The sequence below is a fragment of the Andrena cerasifolii genome, chromosome 7 (assembly GCF_050908995.1).
Source record: "Andrena cerasifolii isolate SP2316 chromosome 7, iyAndCera1_principal, whole genome shotgun sequence".
In the NCBI taxonomy this organism is placed as follows: Eukaryota; Metazoa; Arthropoda; class Insecta; order Hymenoptera; family Andrenidae; genus Andrena; species Andrena cerasifolii.
Window position 1 is genome coordinate 397,006 of NC_135124.1, and position 17,483 is coordinate 414,488.

The 17,483-nt window shown below is 42.4% G+C and overlaps 2 protein-coding genes across 2 annotated transcripts in view; one reads left to right on the plus strand and one right to left on the minus strand.

Moving 5' to 3' along the window:
* Cow (Proteoglycan Cow) overlaps positions 1 to 17,483 on the minus strand; it is a 1,009,917-nt gene that overhangs the window by 260,882 nt on the left and 731,552 nt on the right. The window lies entirely within an intron of this gene.
* On the plus strand, positions 1,224 to 16,420 carry LOC143371157 (uncharacterized). The gene is made up of 3 exons (XM_076816107.1): positions 1,224 to 1,636; positions 1,714 to 2,377; positions 16,325 to 16,420. Exons 1-3 carry the CDS (start codon positions 1,224 to 1,226, stop codon positions 16,418 to 16,420), a joined length of 1,173 nt encoding a protein of 390 aa, XP_076672222.1.

Consider the following 17,483-nt stretch of genomic DNA (forward strand, 5'->3'; position numbering starts at 1 on the left):
TTCCGTCAAAGTCACTGAGGCTACTGAGCGATTGATGGAATAGCGTCCAAGAGCTCGGCTTAAATAGAGGAGCAATTGCCTCCCCCACCACAGCATTTTATTTTAAAGCTACCAATTTTTCCATAATGTTTTCCAATCTTAACATCGCAGCATATCGCGCGATTGTATGTAATTTGAGCCCCACCTTCAAGGATAAAAGTCTCGACACGTGTTGAATGTAATACAATATCTGTGAAAGCGCCGAATCTTAGAATTATGCGGCGTCAGCAGAAACTGTGTCGGATGATTTTGCGCGCTAATTCGTCATACGCGCGAATCATAGAAAGAATTATGCTGTATCGGTAGAAACCGCACAGAACCATGCTGGGACGGATCGTCGTTTTTGCACGCGGTGCATTCGAGGGAGGGGGTACGCAAAAAGAGTTAGGCAGAGATACCAAACCATGGTATCAGTCTTAAAAAGCGCACTCTAAACTGCATAAAGCCTCAAATCGTTGCAACGTGTTGCGAGGAAAAGACATATTTCATTTACAACCATGGGAGAATTCGCGCAAGTAGAACGCCAATTGTTGGATCAATCTGCGCGATTGATTTCACAGGAAGAATACCTCGCGTGGGAAGAACGGTGCAACGAGTGCATCGAATCGTTGGAAGAACACAGCCGAGTGAAACGCCCGCGATTATCGATCGGTGTTCAGCAATCGCTGGTTGCTCGAATCGCTCATCTCGAAGGACTAAAATATTCGTTGCGCGGACGTTTCGTGCATGAAGGTGCTGGACATTCGAGCACAGGACTTTTGTGGCGCGAAATAGACACTGCGTTCGATACCCGCGTATTAACTGGTGCAGTGTTAAATTCGAACTATATCGAGCCGCGCAACTTCCTCGAGGATGCGGGGACCATTGTGCTGGAGTATGTACGAGGCGCCTTGAGGAAACATCAGAACCTCAAAGTGAACACTGTGTTCAACGGCGAATTTGTGGCGGGGGACAAACATGCTTGCAAAAGCATCAATACCCGGAACTGCGAACTCTTCGGTACATGTGATCTACAGGAGTGGTACCAACGATGCGTCATCGAACCCACCCTGGCATCGTTGGAAGAGTTTCAGGAACGCGATAGTGGATGGGCATTGATGAGGATTCTCAACCTAACCGTCAACGTTAATAAGTACAATCCGCTGCGCGTAGGGTGCCACTTCAAGTTGCCACGGGAAATATTGATGAAGAAAGCGACAATTAGCGTGCGATCCGAGGATAACGCCTGCTTCGCGCGGGCAGTGGTCGCAGCTCTCCATCCCGCCGAAAGAAACCCTCATCGACCAAGTTCGTATCCACATTATACATTGGTGCTAAATCTCCAAGACATTGAGTTTCCAATGTCCCTAGAGCAGCTTGGGAAGTTTGAGCGGCAGAACGGCATCTCCGTCAACGTGTACACCTTCGGGATGGAGAAAGGATCGACGGTCTTTCCGCTGCGTCTCACCAGCCAAAAGAGGGATCGACACGTCAATCTGCTCTACACGCCGAATCATGAGCACGGCGATGTAGGGCACTTTGTGCTGATCAAGGACTTATCCCGACTGGTGAGCATGCAGTTGAGCAGGCACAGAGAAAAAAAATTCATCTGCGATCGGTATGTACATAAACTTATGAAACGTTGAAAAATATCGTTGAAAAAAATTAAATAAAAAAATTTTTGATTTTTTGCAGATGCATGCACTACTTTGGATCTGCCGAGAAGTTGGAGGCCCATTCGCTGGACTGCGGACAAATGAATGATTGCGCCATCCTGTTGCCCAGCGTAGGAAACAATCTGCTCAAATTCAGCAACCACTGTATGAAGGAGCGGCTCCCCTTCGTGGTGTACGCCGATCTTGAGTGCATCATTGAAAAAACAGAGGACAATCACCGAATGGGTGAAATGGATAGTAAATTGCGCGCGTATCAACACCATAAAGTGCACAGCATTGCATATTATATGCATTGCTCGTACGATACATCACTGTCGACGTATCGATGTCGCCGCGACGCGGATTGTGTTTCATGGTTCGTCAACGAACTGGAAAATTTTGCAAACTTCGCCAAACCCATTCTGACCAACAATGTTCCCATGCTTGATTTAACTCCCGAACAATGGGCGACATTTCGCGATGCAACACACTGTCATATTTGCGAAGAACCATTCAAGGCTGAAGATGTACGAGTTCGCGATCATTGCCATCTATCCGGACGCTTTAGAGGCCCAGCACATTCGGAGTGCAATTTAAATTATAAAAATGCGTTTTACATCCCCATAGTTTTCAATAATTTATCCGGCTACGATTCGCATTTCATTATCGAGGAAATAGCTACCGCTTTCGAAGGCAGCATTGACGTATTACCCATAACGAAAGAAAAGTACATTTCATTCACAAAAAATGTTGAAGATACGGCTGACTCAGACTCGCGAAAATGTATTAAATTGCGATTCATCGATTCATACAAATTTCTCAATACCAGTCTCAACAAATTAGCATCTTTTCTTAGCGCGGATAAATTAAAAATTTTACGATCCGAATTTGAAACATTATCCATCGAAGATTTCAATTTATTGACGCGAAAGGGTGTATTTCCATACGAATACCTTGATTGCGCGAACAAGCTGCAGGATCCATGCTTACCACCGCGCGAGTCATTCTACAGTTCGTTAACGGGTGAGACTGTATCCAAGAGCGATTACGCGCACGCCGAGATTGTCTGGCAGCGTTTCAGGATTAGAACTTTGGACGAATACAGCGACTTGTATTTGAAAACAGATGTCTTGTTATTGGCAGATATTTTTGAAAATTTTCGCGAAAGTTGTATCAAGAGTTACGGATTAGATTCAGCGCATTATTATACTTTACCTGGCTTTACGTGGGATGCCATGCTAAAACATACCAAAATTACATTCGAATTGCTCACAGACATTGATATGGGCATGTTTATCGAACGCGGTATACGTGGCGGTTTAAGCCAATGTTCCGGAAGATACGCACACGCCAATAACAAGTACATGTCATCTTACAACCCATCGGAACAGTCATCGTACTTGATGTACTTTGACGTGAACAACTTGTACGGATGGGCAATGTGTCAGCCCCTACCATACGCCAAATTTCAATGGGTCGAAGATGTCGCAAATTTTGACGTGTCTTCGATCGCTGTCGATTCGCCCACGGGATACATTCTCGAGGTAGATCTGGAATATCCGCAACGTCTGCACGACGCTCACGCCGATCTACCGTTCTGCCCGACGCGTGCCAAACCACCTGGCAGCAGACAGGACAAGTTACTCGCGACGGTATACGATAAGCAGCGTTACGTTATCCATTATCGCAACCTGCAGCAGTGCACGAGTCACTGTCTTCGTATTACAAAGATACACCGCGCGCTTCAATTCGCTCAATCGCCCTGGCTCCGCGATTACATCGAACTCAATACACGGTTTAGAACATGCGCGACAAACGACTTTGAAAAAAATTTGTACAAATTGATGAACAACGCAGTATTCGGTAAAACTATGGAAAATGTGCGAAATCAGATGGACGTAAAACTTTTAACACATTGGGAAGGGCGATATGGTGCGGAGGCAATGATCGCGAAACCGAATTTCCACAGCAGAAGTGTTTTTTCGGAAAATTTAATAGCTGTTGAATTGCGAAAACTCGAGGTGAAATTCAACAAACCGATATATGTGGGTATGTGCATTCTAGACATATAAAAAATTTGTTTGTACGAATTTCATCACGAGTACATGTCTCCACTATATGGTCAAAAATGTAAAATTCTATACACAGACACTGATAGCTTCATCTATCACATTCGATGCGATGATATCTACGAGTCCGTGAAACGCGATATCGATAGATTCGACACAAGCGATTATCCTACTGACAATACATATAATATGCCGCGCTTAAATAAGAAGGTTCCGGGGCTGATGAAGGACGAAAATAATGGGATGATAATGACCGAATTCGTAGGTCTTAGAGCGAAAATGTATGCACTTCGCGTAGACGGTAAAAAAGATACGAAAAAAGCGAAAGGCGTCAAGACCAACGTCATAGCCAGAACGATAACTTTCGACGACTACGCGCAGTGTTTGCAAAAGGAGATCGAAATGGTTCGCAGGCAATCATGCATACGGTCTAAATTGCATAAAGTGTACACCATTTCAGAATCCAAAATCGCTCTAAGTCCATACGACGACAAGCGGTATATCGTACCCGATTCTACCGACACTCTGCCCTGGGGACGTTATAAAATTCCGTTGTAAAATTCCATTATAAAAGTATTATAAAAAAAGAAATTTGAACTTGTATGTATAACATTGTATTTATTGAACCATGTATTATTATTATTATTTTACAATACATTATTTTTATTTATCCAAGAATTGTGTGATTTATCAAACCCCAACTACTTGACGTATACCTTATCCCCCTTTCTACGCAGCACTTTTTCCACTAGATACACATCAGGATCGGCGACGCGTTGCAGCTCGTGTTCATAGAATCCTCCGGCAACGGGTTTTCCACAGGAATCGACGAGCAGATACGTCGCGGGATTAGTTGTCTGTACTTTGGCTATCTCGAACACCTCCGTTGTCCAATTCGGCGTATAGCCTTTATCGAAGATGGTTTTAAATTTGCTCACGCGCACAAACTCGCCCAACTCGAATCTCGCTGGAGCAGCGATCTTTAGGTTGCTGTATACTGTGGCTAGCAGCTTGTCGGCGATCGCAGGGGTAACATCGCAAGGACGCATTCCGATGGTTCTATGTTTTCGCGCGTTATACTCTGCAAGTAGACGCGGTAGCGAATCGGTCCATCTATAGGTTCCATTGAGCGTAAACAGTTTCCACATATTGTTCTTCAAAGTTCGATTGAAACGTTCTACGACGGAGGCCTTCATCACCGAATACGTTGAATAATGATTAATGTCATGCTTCTTCAAGAGTTTCTGCACATCGGTGTTGTAAAATTCGTTTCCATGATCGGTTTGCAAATTTTTCGGATATCGATCTCTAAATATCTTTGCAAACGCTTTAGTCACCTCAGCGCCACTTTTAGTCTTGAGCGGCAACGCCCATGCATACTTGCTCAACACATCGATGACGGTGAGTATGTAGTGGTGACCCTGGTTGAATCGCGAGTATGGACGCATTTCTACAATGTCAGCTTGCCACAGATCGTCATATCCACGCACTATGACGCGCCTCCGAGGAAAATGTCTTCGAGCTGGAGCGTGCAATTCCTCCACAAGTTGTAGCTTCTTGTGGCCATAGTTTTCTTCACTCATGGATTTCTTAAATGGCTGCATGTTTGATCGCAGATGTATCTTTGCCACGAATGATGCGATAATTATCGTGTACGTGCATTATGTGCTCTCCACCGCCCCAAGGAAATTCTCGACAAGTTCAACCGTCTCGCATGATTCTCCTTCGCATTGTTGCTGCGGGATAGGATTCAATGCTTGCGATATCTTTTGAACGCTGTTTTGCAACGTCAGCATATCTTTCTGAAACGCGACCAGCTTCATCTCTAATTCTTCCTGCTGCTCTCTCAAAAGTTTAATGCTCTTTTTCACATATAGTTTATTAACGGCATCTGTGTCGGCCACCGGCTGAGCTACGCGTCGTATCTTGCGCGATTTTGCATCAAAGTCGGCACCGGTCACGCAAAGAGCGTTATCACGCATATAATTTCGAAGCATGCCGCTCCATTTGTAATAGTCCATTGTAGCTGCTCCACTCTTCTCGAGCGATACCCCAAATTTGTTGATCGGCATCTCGACGCATACAGTGCACATCATCGGCGTGCGGTTTAATTTATAATGAGGCCTGCCTCGCGGAGTTCCTCGATAATCGATAGAATTTCGTTGTCGTGCGAGTTGTTACCCGCCTGACGCGACGCTTCCAGCAAACGCAATCGATCCACCAGCTCGTTGGGATCATCCCAGTGCACATAATCGATCTTGTTATCGTTTACCACCATGACTCGCGATGTCCTTAGACCTTTCCCCGCTTTACTGGTCAATACACGGGGTAGTAGTGGCGCAATTACATGTTTGTACTTGTATCCCTTGTTACCCAATATGGGGTTTTGTGCGTTATGACCACGTCTGTGAGCATTCGTCATCAGCAGTATACTTTTGTATTTTTGTTTATCAGCATCTGTGTATATAGCATCATCGGGAATTCTCTTGAAAATCAGTTCATACAAACCAGGCGTTCCTCCATATCTTACACCGTCTATGATTATATTATCATCCTTGTCCATATCGAAAACCTTATCCCCCAGCATCATTCCACTACCACCAAAGTATACACCGTACACATAATCTATGGTCGTATCCCTATCTCCACTTAGGATTGCGCTCATGTATTTTTGTCCCAACGGACCGAAATGGTTGCGAAACGTTTCTTGCCCCTCGGATGTTTGGAGTTGCTCTCTAATAGATGCTGCAAGCGACTCATCGGCAGAAGTTTCATACACGTCTTCGTCATCATTGGTTGTGAGCGACTGTACATCGGGAAATGTATTTATTGACGCAGGAGGAACCGTGGAATCGTTTGATGCGACATTCAACCGTTTCCGCTTCGACTGAACTGGTGTGGAGGTTACGAGCGAATTTTCCAATGACATGTATGACTGTTTACTATTTCTTTTACGCGATGCGTTCCATGTCGGCCGGATTTTTGTTTTAGGCGTTAATGTTTCAATGCTCATACTCGTCGCAGGTGATATGTCAGCTTCTGTCTCAGCAGTATTTTCCACAATATGTTTTAAGGGCTCGGTAATAGGTTTAAAGTATTTTTCCAGTGCGATATCTTCATCCATCTTGTCAGTCTTCAAAGACTGATGTTTCCTGCGAATGGATTCGCTGGTTTTTGCAATTTCCATCGCTATTCTCTCGCGATCCTTAATCTCCTGACTACTAATCATCATTGTATCGCAGACGATGCTTTCCCACCGATGTGTTGACGACGATTGAGCATCTCACGGTAGCGCAAACTCGTTAAATCCCTTTCTATAACGCCCATTGGACATCGCGCTATCTTTATCTATCACCATGAAACCATACTCCCGCTGCCAACAATTACGACACAAAGCGCAGAAATCCTCGTAAGACATATCAGTGTTTACATGATCGTTGTACACATGTTTCAAGTTGGTACCATCTTGCTTAAACAGTATCAACAGATTCGCATTGTCGCGTATAAGATGTTTGGGAATCTTTGCATACGTCTGACAGAGATAGAAGCAGTCGACGTTCGAGTGGCGTCCCATTGCAAAGTATTCCCTTATCGTATCTTGCTTGTCGCATGCCACGTCATCAAAGATAAAAATGGAATTCGGAAGCGATTCGCTCGGTGGGATGACGTCACTATTATTTGAAAATGTAAAGTAGCCAATTTCATCTATCGCAGTCAATAAATTCTCCAAATACTTATATTTTGGCTGTTGCAACGACTTGGAATACACGTACAGGTTCTCGAAGCACACGCCGTGAGGACTTTCCAACAAGCTGACCAGCACGTTGGTCTTTCCACAATTTGATGGACCACAAATGAGGCAGCGTATAGTGTTTGGTAGCATGCTACCGTGTCTGCGTCTCGTTTTCGGAGACATCATTTGCGATTTATCATCAAAATTAGTCACGCGTATCGCCACAGGTTGTCGCACGAATCGCATCCTCTCCGTGAACTGCGAAAAATGATTTTGATACGTCGAAGCTGCGGTGCGCTCTATTTATAGGCTCGCGCCGAAGCAAAACAGCTCATTATTCAAAATGCTTCTGATCCTGTCGGATAATTGTGATATTCGAGACCAAACCGCTGAGCAGTTGAAATATATATAAAAAATTATTCTACTGCGAGAGTTTGGCAGGCACATCGATCAGTTGTGGGACAGACTCCCCGAGCATATAAAAGTCGATTCTGAGGTTCAGCAGTATCGTCGATGCTTGGAACATTATAATCGCCCTTGGCAGCGAACGCATATCGACGGTCCAGCACCATTGATTAAAAACTGCAGCGAATGTCGTCGAAGAGAGTAAAGAAAGGTTGTGGTCTGTTAAATCGGGCGATAAACGCGTTACCTATCGAATTACATATTCCGGGATATCAGTTTTGTGGTCCAGGAACTCATCTAGCAAAACGATTGGCTAGAGGCGATCGAGGCATCAATCCGTTGGACGCAGCGTGTCGCGAACACGATATTGCATATTCGCGTAGCAACGACCTCGGTGAAAGGCACACGGCAGATAAGGTTCTCGCTGACAAAGCGCGAAAACGCATCGTTGCGCGAGACTCGACTCTGGGTGAAAGAGGTGCTGCTACAGCTGTTTGGGCAGCTATGAAAGCTAAGACGAAAATCGGAATGGGGATGAAAACAAAACCCCGCAAAAGGACTGTAAGGAGAGCATCGCAAAAGCGGATACTTCCGGTGGCAAAACGAGGTGGCATATTACCACTTCTCCCGCTGCTAGGTGTTCTCGGATCATTAGCCGGTGGAGCAGCGGGGATCGCCAAGGAAATGCAGCGTCATAATCGCACCATGGAAGGTCGCGGACTTTATCTCGCACCATACAAGCGCGGACAGGGAATATCGAAACAAAAAAAAAAAACGCCTAAAAGACAATAAAAATGCCCGAGGGCGTAACTACAGATGCGCAATTGGGGGAGTTGGCAAAACGTATGCGTATTCCATTTTTTAGAGGTGTTTTTATGCGCAATGCACTACCTGTTGGAGGAGTACGCCGAAACGAGAGCGGTATCGTGAATTTGGATAATGTCGAGGGACCGGGGACTCATTGGGTGGCGTATGCGAAGAGGGGGCGTCGAGCTGTATACTTCGACAGCTTTGGCAATCTTCGACCGCCTAAGGAATTGGTACAATATCTGGATAAAGATGTCGTGAAAATCGAATACAATCACGCGCCTTATCAGGAGTACAATCAGAGCAATTGTGGTCAACTATGTCTACGCTTTCTACAAACGATTGGTTGCAAATTTAAGGATTGACTTCTCACCACTTTGATTCAGTACGAGTCCAGTCGTACAGCTTGGAATATGTCGTTAACATTCACTCTAACCGGCAAGAGTAGCACCCTCGCGGTGAGCTACTTTCCACCCATAGATTTGAGCGACGATGATTACGAGCTTGGTCTAACAACCCTTGAAACTTACCATACAATACCCAACATCGACTCCAGCAACGATAAATTCTACTTCACCACAAACTATGAGACCAATAGCAGCGTCGACACCAGCCTTGAATACATTACGATTCCCCACGGTTCATACGAATTAGACGCCATTGCCAAGTATTTGAAACAGCGATTACTCGAGCGATATCCTCAAAAACTCGATGGCACCAATGCCAACGATGGTAGCGACAGCGATGAGTATCCTATAGTGTTGCGTCCCAACAACAACACCATGAAAAGTGAGCTGTACTGCTCGTTCATTGTAGACTTTACGAAGCCCAATAACATTGGATCGTTACTGGGATTCTCGACGAATCGCGTATTAGAACCGGAACAGTGGCACGAATCGGACGATCCGATTAATATCATGAATGTGAACATTATTCGCGTAGAATGTAGCGTGACCGCTGGCGCGTACAGCAATGGGAAGCGCGTACATACCATACATGAATTTTCTCCCAGAGTACCGCCGGGATATAAGATATCGGAAACGCCCGCGCAGATCATTTACCTTCCAATCACCGCACAGGTCATTTCGGATCTAACGATACGTGTTGTGGATCAAGACGGGCGGTTGCTTGATTTTCGAGGTGAAGAGATTACCATCAGACTGCACGTACGACGAGGTCGATGATAATACATGTGGTGCAGTCGTATGAAATGCTTGTGTTGAACGACTCCAGAAACACGTTTCTTCCAAACGAAATTGTTTGCAGCAACAACAACAACAACAACAACAACAACAACAACAACAACAACAACAACAACAACAACAACAACTGCAACTGCAACAGCTCTGATTACGCTAAAAAGAAGAGGTTCAGTGCTGCGAACATTGCATTTTTGAAATCGCTGGGATTCATTGTACGCAATTAAGTTGAAAAATGACTGACATTCTAAGCATTAGCGCGAAGCCGACGTTTGATGATCGCATCGTCAAGCTTGAGACTCACACATACAACCCTTACGTCAACACGACGTTTGGATACAGCGATGAGATAAGAATACCTATACAGCAACAGGATTTATACACATTACCGTGTGAAAGTTTCCTCTACCTGGAGGGGAAATTGACGATAAATAAGCCGAATGATGTATCACCGGTGATGTTGGGAAATAATTGCATGGCATTCATATTTGATGAGATTCGATATGAACTGAATGGTGTGGAGATTGATCGCAACAGAAACGTTGGAATAACTAGCACGCTTAAAAACTATGTATCGATGACATCTGATGAAGACAAAAATATGGAGAATGCGGGATGGGGCTTGAAACGGCACGATGAGCTAATAGTGAAAAATCATTTCAATTTTTGCATCCCGCTCAAATATTTGTTGGGATTTTGCGAGGACTACAAACGCATGGTTATTAATGCGCGTCACGAATTGATTTTAATACGATCGCGCAACGATAACAATTCTCTAATAGGATCGCCGACGTTGGAACCAGAAATTGAATTACTTAAAGTGCAATGGCGGATGCCTCACGTGACGCTGAACGACGTTAATAAGCTGTCGTTGCTACATACTTTGGAAAGTGGACAAAACCTGAGCATTAGTTTTCGCTCGTGGGATCTGTACGAGTATCCTCTCTTACAGAGCACGACCAAGCATTCGTGGGCCGTGAAGGCAGCTGCACAGTTGGAGAAGCCGCGATACATTATCTTTGCTCTACAGACTGCTCGAAAGAATGTGATGACTGAAGATGTTACTCGATTTGACCACTGCAAATTGACCAATGTAAAACTTTTTCTCAACTCGGAATTTTACCCGTACGATGACATGAACTTGGACTTTGACAAGAATAGGCACGCCATCTTATTTAACATGTATACACATTTTCGTAAATCGTATTACGGACATAGTTGCAACGAGGCATTATTCACCGTAGCCCAATTTTTGCAATTTGGCCCCCTCGTGGTGATTGATTGCTCGCGACAAAATGAGTCGATCAAGAATAGCACCGTGGACGTGCGCATAGAATTTGATTGTAAAGAAAACGTACCTGCAAATACTACGGCCTACTGTTTGATTCTGCACGATCGGGTGGATGAATACAATCCGCTGACAAATGTGGTGCGCAAAATCAATTAAATTACTGCGCTACTTGCCCGCCCTCTCCTGTACCAAATTCGTACAAAATTTCATCGTGAAAATTGAGATGCTTTACGAGAAAGACTGCATTCTCCAGTCTGTCTTGGAAGCGAACGGACCTCTAAATTGTACCGATAATGGTCGTACCAACATTCGTTGACCTGCAAGGGTTCATCGTCGATGGAAGATTTGTCGCGAAGGAAGTGGCTATCCTACGAAAGGGAACAATTCTCTCGCACTATATTTTTGGGAGTTCGATGCCACAATATCTTCTTACAAAATCCGACAAATCGAGCATCCGGTGGTTGGTGGCAAAACATCATGGACTACGTTGGGAAGATGGAGACGTTCCGTACAGTATGGCTAAACAGCTAATTATGAAAGCTGTAGCCGATGCGATCGACGAGGAAGATGACACACCCCATGTCGTATACGTTAAAGGGCTGCAGAAACGCGATTGGCTCATGGATTTCCTCGATGAAAATACGAGAGCGGACGTGATCATCGAGACGCTAGACATTGACTACGAGGATATCAAATCCCTAAATAAGCTAAACGTAGTTAATACTCTGCGATGTGGCAGACACGCAAAGCACTGTGCCATGCAAAATGTATTTAAAATATTCAACTGGTGGTCTAAACGCCAGAGGGAAATACACAAATAAAATATAATCAATTTTTTATGCATAACTGTTTTTTCTTCACCCTCCTCAACCTCCAACCTTCTGCATGTACGCTAGATTAAGACGATAGTTGTAATTATGTACAAGTAGTACGATTCATGATCAACGCGGTATGATAGACGTTCGATAGATGTTCAAGTGGTCTGATAGACGTTTGATAGATGTTCAAGTGGTCTGATAGACGTTCGATAGATGTTCAAGTGGTCTGATAGACGTTCGATAGATGTTCGGAGTGGTATGATAGACGTTCGATACCCGTTCGATAGATGTTCAAAGTGGTACGATAGACGTTCAATACACGTTCAAAGTGGTTCGATACATGTTCGATACCCGTTCGATAGATGTTCAAAGTGGTACGTTATGTGTTCAAAGTGGTTCAATATACGGTTGATATGCGATCAAAGTGGTGCGATTCACGTTTGATACATGTTCAATACATATTCGATAGATGTTCAGAGTGGTATGATAGGTGTTCAAAACCGTTCAATACCCGTTCGATTCACGTTGAAAGTGGTGTGATCTAGTCGAATGATGTGTGCAAAGAAGAAGGGAAAGAAGATGCGAGTGAATAAGGAGAGGACGCTCAGTGAAGAAGATAAGTACATGGAGGAGGATGGTCAGCGAAAATGCAGGTGGCCTGTGATGAAGATGGTGAAGAACAAAGGCATCCTACTTTGCAAAGCTATGCATTTCTCGATTTCATGATAGGAGGGGGTTTTGACATGCAAGAGCCAGGAGATGCGTCGAGACCAGTTGCATTCAAATCGAGTCGTCGCAACCTCGATATTTCTTTCTTTCTGAGTGACATTTTTCTTGCGAAAAGAAATGGGATTGTGGAGAATAGCCCCCGAGTGTCGAGGCAGCGCAGAGGTATGTACTTAACAGTATTTTTTTAACATTTATTGCGTTTAACCTTTGAAATCGTGTTAGATTAAAATCAGACGTTTGTATAAATATTATATCGCGGGTTTCTATGTTCCAGAACTCACCACCCTCGTCACCTCCCGGACCGCCATCGCCACCACCGTCACCCCCCGGACCGCCATCGCCACCACCGTCACCCCCGTCGCCGAGGGTGTGGTCCCCGGATTGGGGCTCTTCTCAGCCGTCGCCGTCGCCACCACCTTCACCCCCGCTGCAAGTATGTAATACCTTCCTTTTTTTTTTTTTTTTTTTTTTATATATTTAATATGTTTTGTATAAATATAATATCAATTTTTTGTGTGTTCTAGAATTTTTATTTCATGATGAATGCGCGGGTGGTGGGGGAGGCACCGGCGCAGGCTGAGGAGAATGCGGCGGGCCCCACGAGGGTGGCTAGGCTGCGGCAGCCCTGGCTGCCGTATCGGCGGGTGGGGCCGCCGATACGGCAGCGGCGATCGCCATCTCCGCCATCACCATCATCATCATCATCACCATCACCACCGCGGTCCCCACATTAGATTTATTATTTTTTTTTATATTTATATTTATATTCTTCTTTTTTTTATTTATATTCTTCTTTTTTTTATTTATATTTATTATTATTTAATTGTATTTTATATTCTTCTTTTTTTTTCTTTTTTTATATATTCTTTTTTATATTATATTCTTTTTTATATTCTTTTTTATATTTATATTTATATATTATATTCTTCTTTTTTTATATTATATTCTTTTTTATATTTATATATTATATTCTTTTTTATATTTATATATTCTTTTTTATATTATATTCTTTTTTTATATTTATATTTATATTTATATATTCTTTTTTTATATTTATATATTCTTTTATTTATATTATATTCTTTTTTTTATATTATATTCTTTTTTATTTGTAACAATATATATTTCTTAAACGTATATATTTTCTCAATTTTATTTACCCGTGTTCCTCCTCCCACGGCCTATTTTTAAAGATTTGTTGACGCTGCATAATTCTTATATGTGTGAGCAATTTTATTTTACATAATTCCACTATTTTATTAGATCGAGTTAATAAATATAATAATTTCTATACATATGCAAAGAATTTTATTTTATTTTTATGCAATAATTCCGCTATTTATAAGAACGAGTTAATAAATACAATAATTTTTTATTTTACAATGGTATTCTAAAGACGCGGTGTCGAGAAACGCTGATCTTTCCCGACATCGTTCGAAACAATTTCTGATAAAATTTCTCATAAAAATAAATTATTATACGTCGACGTTGTGTGTGTGTGTGTGTGTGTGTGTGTGTGTGTGTGTGTGTGTGTGTGTGTGTGTGTGTGTGTGTGTGTGTGCGTGTCACATATGTGACGCTCCGTTGGTTTCGCTATATGTACCATTCGGAAAAGACTAATGTCAGAGACGGCGTTTGGGGGAGTTGGTTAGGCGGCTGACTCGTACCGCGGAGGTCTTGGGTTCGAGCCCCGTCGCCCCGAGAAGTTTTTTCATTTATATTAATATCATAAAATTAATATTTCCTTCCTTACCGACAGTCTGTACCACCACGCTCCAGAGTAGCGCACCGTCACCCCGCGGTTCCTCCTCCTCCTCCTCGATGATACCCCCGCACCGTCACCCCGCGGTTCCTCCTCCTCCTCGATGATACCCCCCACCACTCCGCCATCTCTATGACGTCATCCGCCGCCAGCCCGCCGACAAAAAAACAAATTTTCAAATTTGAGTTTCAAGGTCATGATCATGACCTTGAAACTCAAATTTGAATTAGAATCCCCCTTGTCTTACTACTTATTCTATTTTTATATTCTATTCCATTTTTATATTCTATTCTATTTTTATATTCTATTTTTTTATATTTCTATTTTATATTTTTATATTTATATCTTATATTTATATCTTATATTTATATTCATTTTATATTCTTTTCTTTTTATTTGTAACAATATATACATATATATATATATATATATATATATTCTTAAACATATATTATTTCTCCATTTTTATTTACCCGTCTTCCTCCTCGCCACCTAATTTTAAGATTCAACGTTTCTGCTGACACCGCATAAATCTATGAGTCGCGCCTTCTTCGCGCCGTGATCTATTTAGTCGAATATTTCATCCGGATAATAATTATTCGTTATTAGTAAAATACCTTATATTCGAATATCTATTACGAAATTATTCAAATAATAGTACCTACGAATACTCTTTATTGTTTCGATTTCCTCTTAGTTTTATAAAAGTGTGTTCACACAATCTATTATTTATGTAATCTGGATAAATTATTATTTGATTGAAAACGGATAATTCGGATAAATCCTTAATCGATTAACAATTTATTCGGATAAATTCTTATTCGACTAAAAACATATACGTTTGTGGCGAATAAAAATTTGCCCATCTCTGTTAGGGACTGAACCGACCCAGGCACCAACTACCGTGCTGTTGCCCTAACCGACTGCTGCGCGACGATTACTATCTAACGAATATTAGCAGAGCTGGTCATCCAACAATTCATTACATATAAATTTTTATATACGGTATTTAAGAGCTCGCTGTAACGTAAATTTTAAATACCATAATACACCAGCTTCCTCTCTAATTCTTCCTGCTACTCTCTCAAAAGTTTAATGCTCCTTTCCATGTATAGTTTATTGACGGCATCGGTGTCGGCCACCGGCTGAGCTACGCGTCGTATCTGGCGTGATTTTGCATCAAAATCGGCACCGATCACGCAAAGAGCGTTATCACGCATATAATTTCGAAGCAAGCCGCTCCATTTGTAATAGTCCATTCTAGCTGCCCCACTCTTCTCGAGCGGTACCCCAAATTTGTTGATCGGCATCTCGATGCATACAGTGCACATCGCCGGTGCGCGGAGAGAAATACGTAAAATAAATTAATGAATCTTTAATGCATATAAAATTGTTTTTCTTCACCCTCCCCAAGCCAACCGCCTGCATGTGATGTACGCTAGATTTAGACGATAGTTATAATTATTATGTAAAAGTGGTACGATGCACGTTCGATACGCGATCAAAGCCGTTCAATACCCGTTCAAAGTGACATGGTGTAGTTGAATGATGTGTCCAAAGAAAAATGGGAAGACGATGAGTTCGAAGAAGAAAAAAGAGAGGATGGCCCATCAATAATTCGAAGAAGAGGTATGCATGGCAGGAGCGGATGGTCAGTGAAAATGCAGGTGAGCGGTACGTTACACGAACGCAACGATGAATAATTATTGCTATATGTTTTCGTATGTGTGATTATGGAATGTCCACGTGAAATCAGTTCTCTCATGCTACTGCATTGTTCAGGTCATACGTTACTACAAGAAACGTTTTAAAATTTATTGCATCTGAGTGGATTGCAGTTACATCGAAGACTATCGCATCAAAGTGTTATTGTAAGCGAGATCGCTTTGAAGGATATCGTCCGCCTTCCAATACACACGAAATACATCGATTAATACCGTAAGTTTCCATTGCCATATTTTTAGTGAATCGTTGTGTTAGTAACTTTGAGAATTATAAGAAAAATCGATTTCAGATTATGTCATTGCCCATGAATTTGAAACGTCCGGCTACCGCTATGATCACCCCTGCTGCGGCAGTTATCCATTCATTCAGCCCGAAAATGTATGTGGCCTGTCGAAAAGTTGCGGTTCAAACCGAAGCAATTCGATGTGCAGAACTTTATGAGGCGGAAGCTAATCAGGATGGCGACATTTATTAAAAAATTTTTAAAAAATGCGATAATCCAATACACGACTACTTCGAGGATGATGAGGAATATTCGATGCATCGATATGAACAACAAACGTTTTTAGGCGATTTCGATGATGATGATAATGTACAAATAACTATATCTTGGAATAATCATGCGTATCATCCAAAGAGTGTGGCTTGGCGAAACGTCAAAGCGGAAAATATTGAATTTCATACCTTAAGGAATAAAGTATCGGGGCTTCAGGCTAGTGTTGTTGCAGTTCAAACTGACCCTGTGCAAGTTCCTATGGATTTACCATTAACTAATCTATTTGCTGATGATGTGATCGAGTGGGATAATTAAGCCAAATAAATTTTAATTATGTTTTTTTATATTCTTTATTATTCCTTCATATTATTCTTTCATATTTTTATTTGTAACAATATATATTTCATAAACATATATTATTTCTCAATTTTATTTACCCGTGTTCCTCCTCTCACCGCCTAATTTTTAAGATTCGCCGTTTCAATAATTATTATTTCTCTGCGTTGGGAAAAAAGATTTCTGCTGACGCTGCATAATTCTATTTCGTTCTTCGCGCTGCCAAGAATTACGCGAGATCGCGCGATACGCAGCGACGTTAAATCGGAACGCTTTGAAATACTGTTAGCTTTAGAATGCATGCGATTCTATCCCCTATGTAGTGGTGTCTCTTTCCCTCCTAGAATTTTTACTTTAAAGTAATGCTCCGTCTCATTCCCTCGAGGACGCGGTGTCGAAAAACGCCGATCTTTCCCGACATCGTCCGAAACAATTTTTGA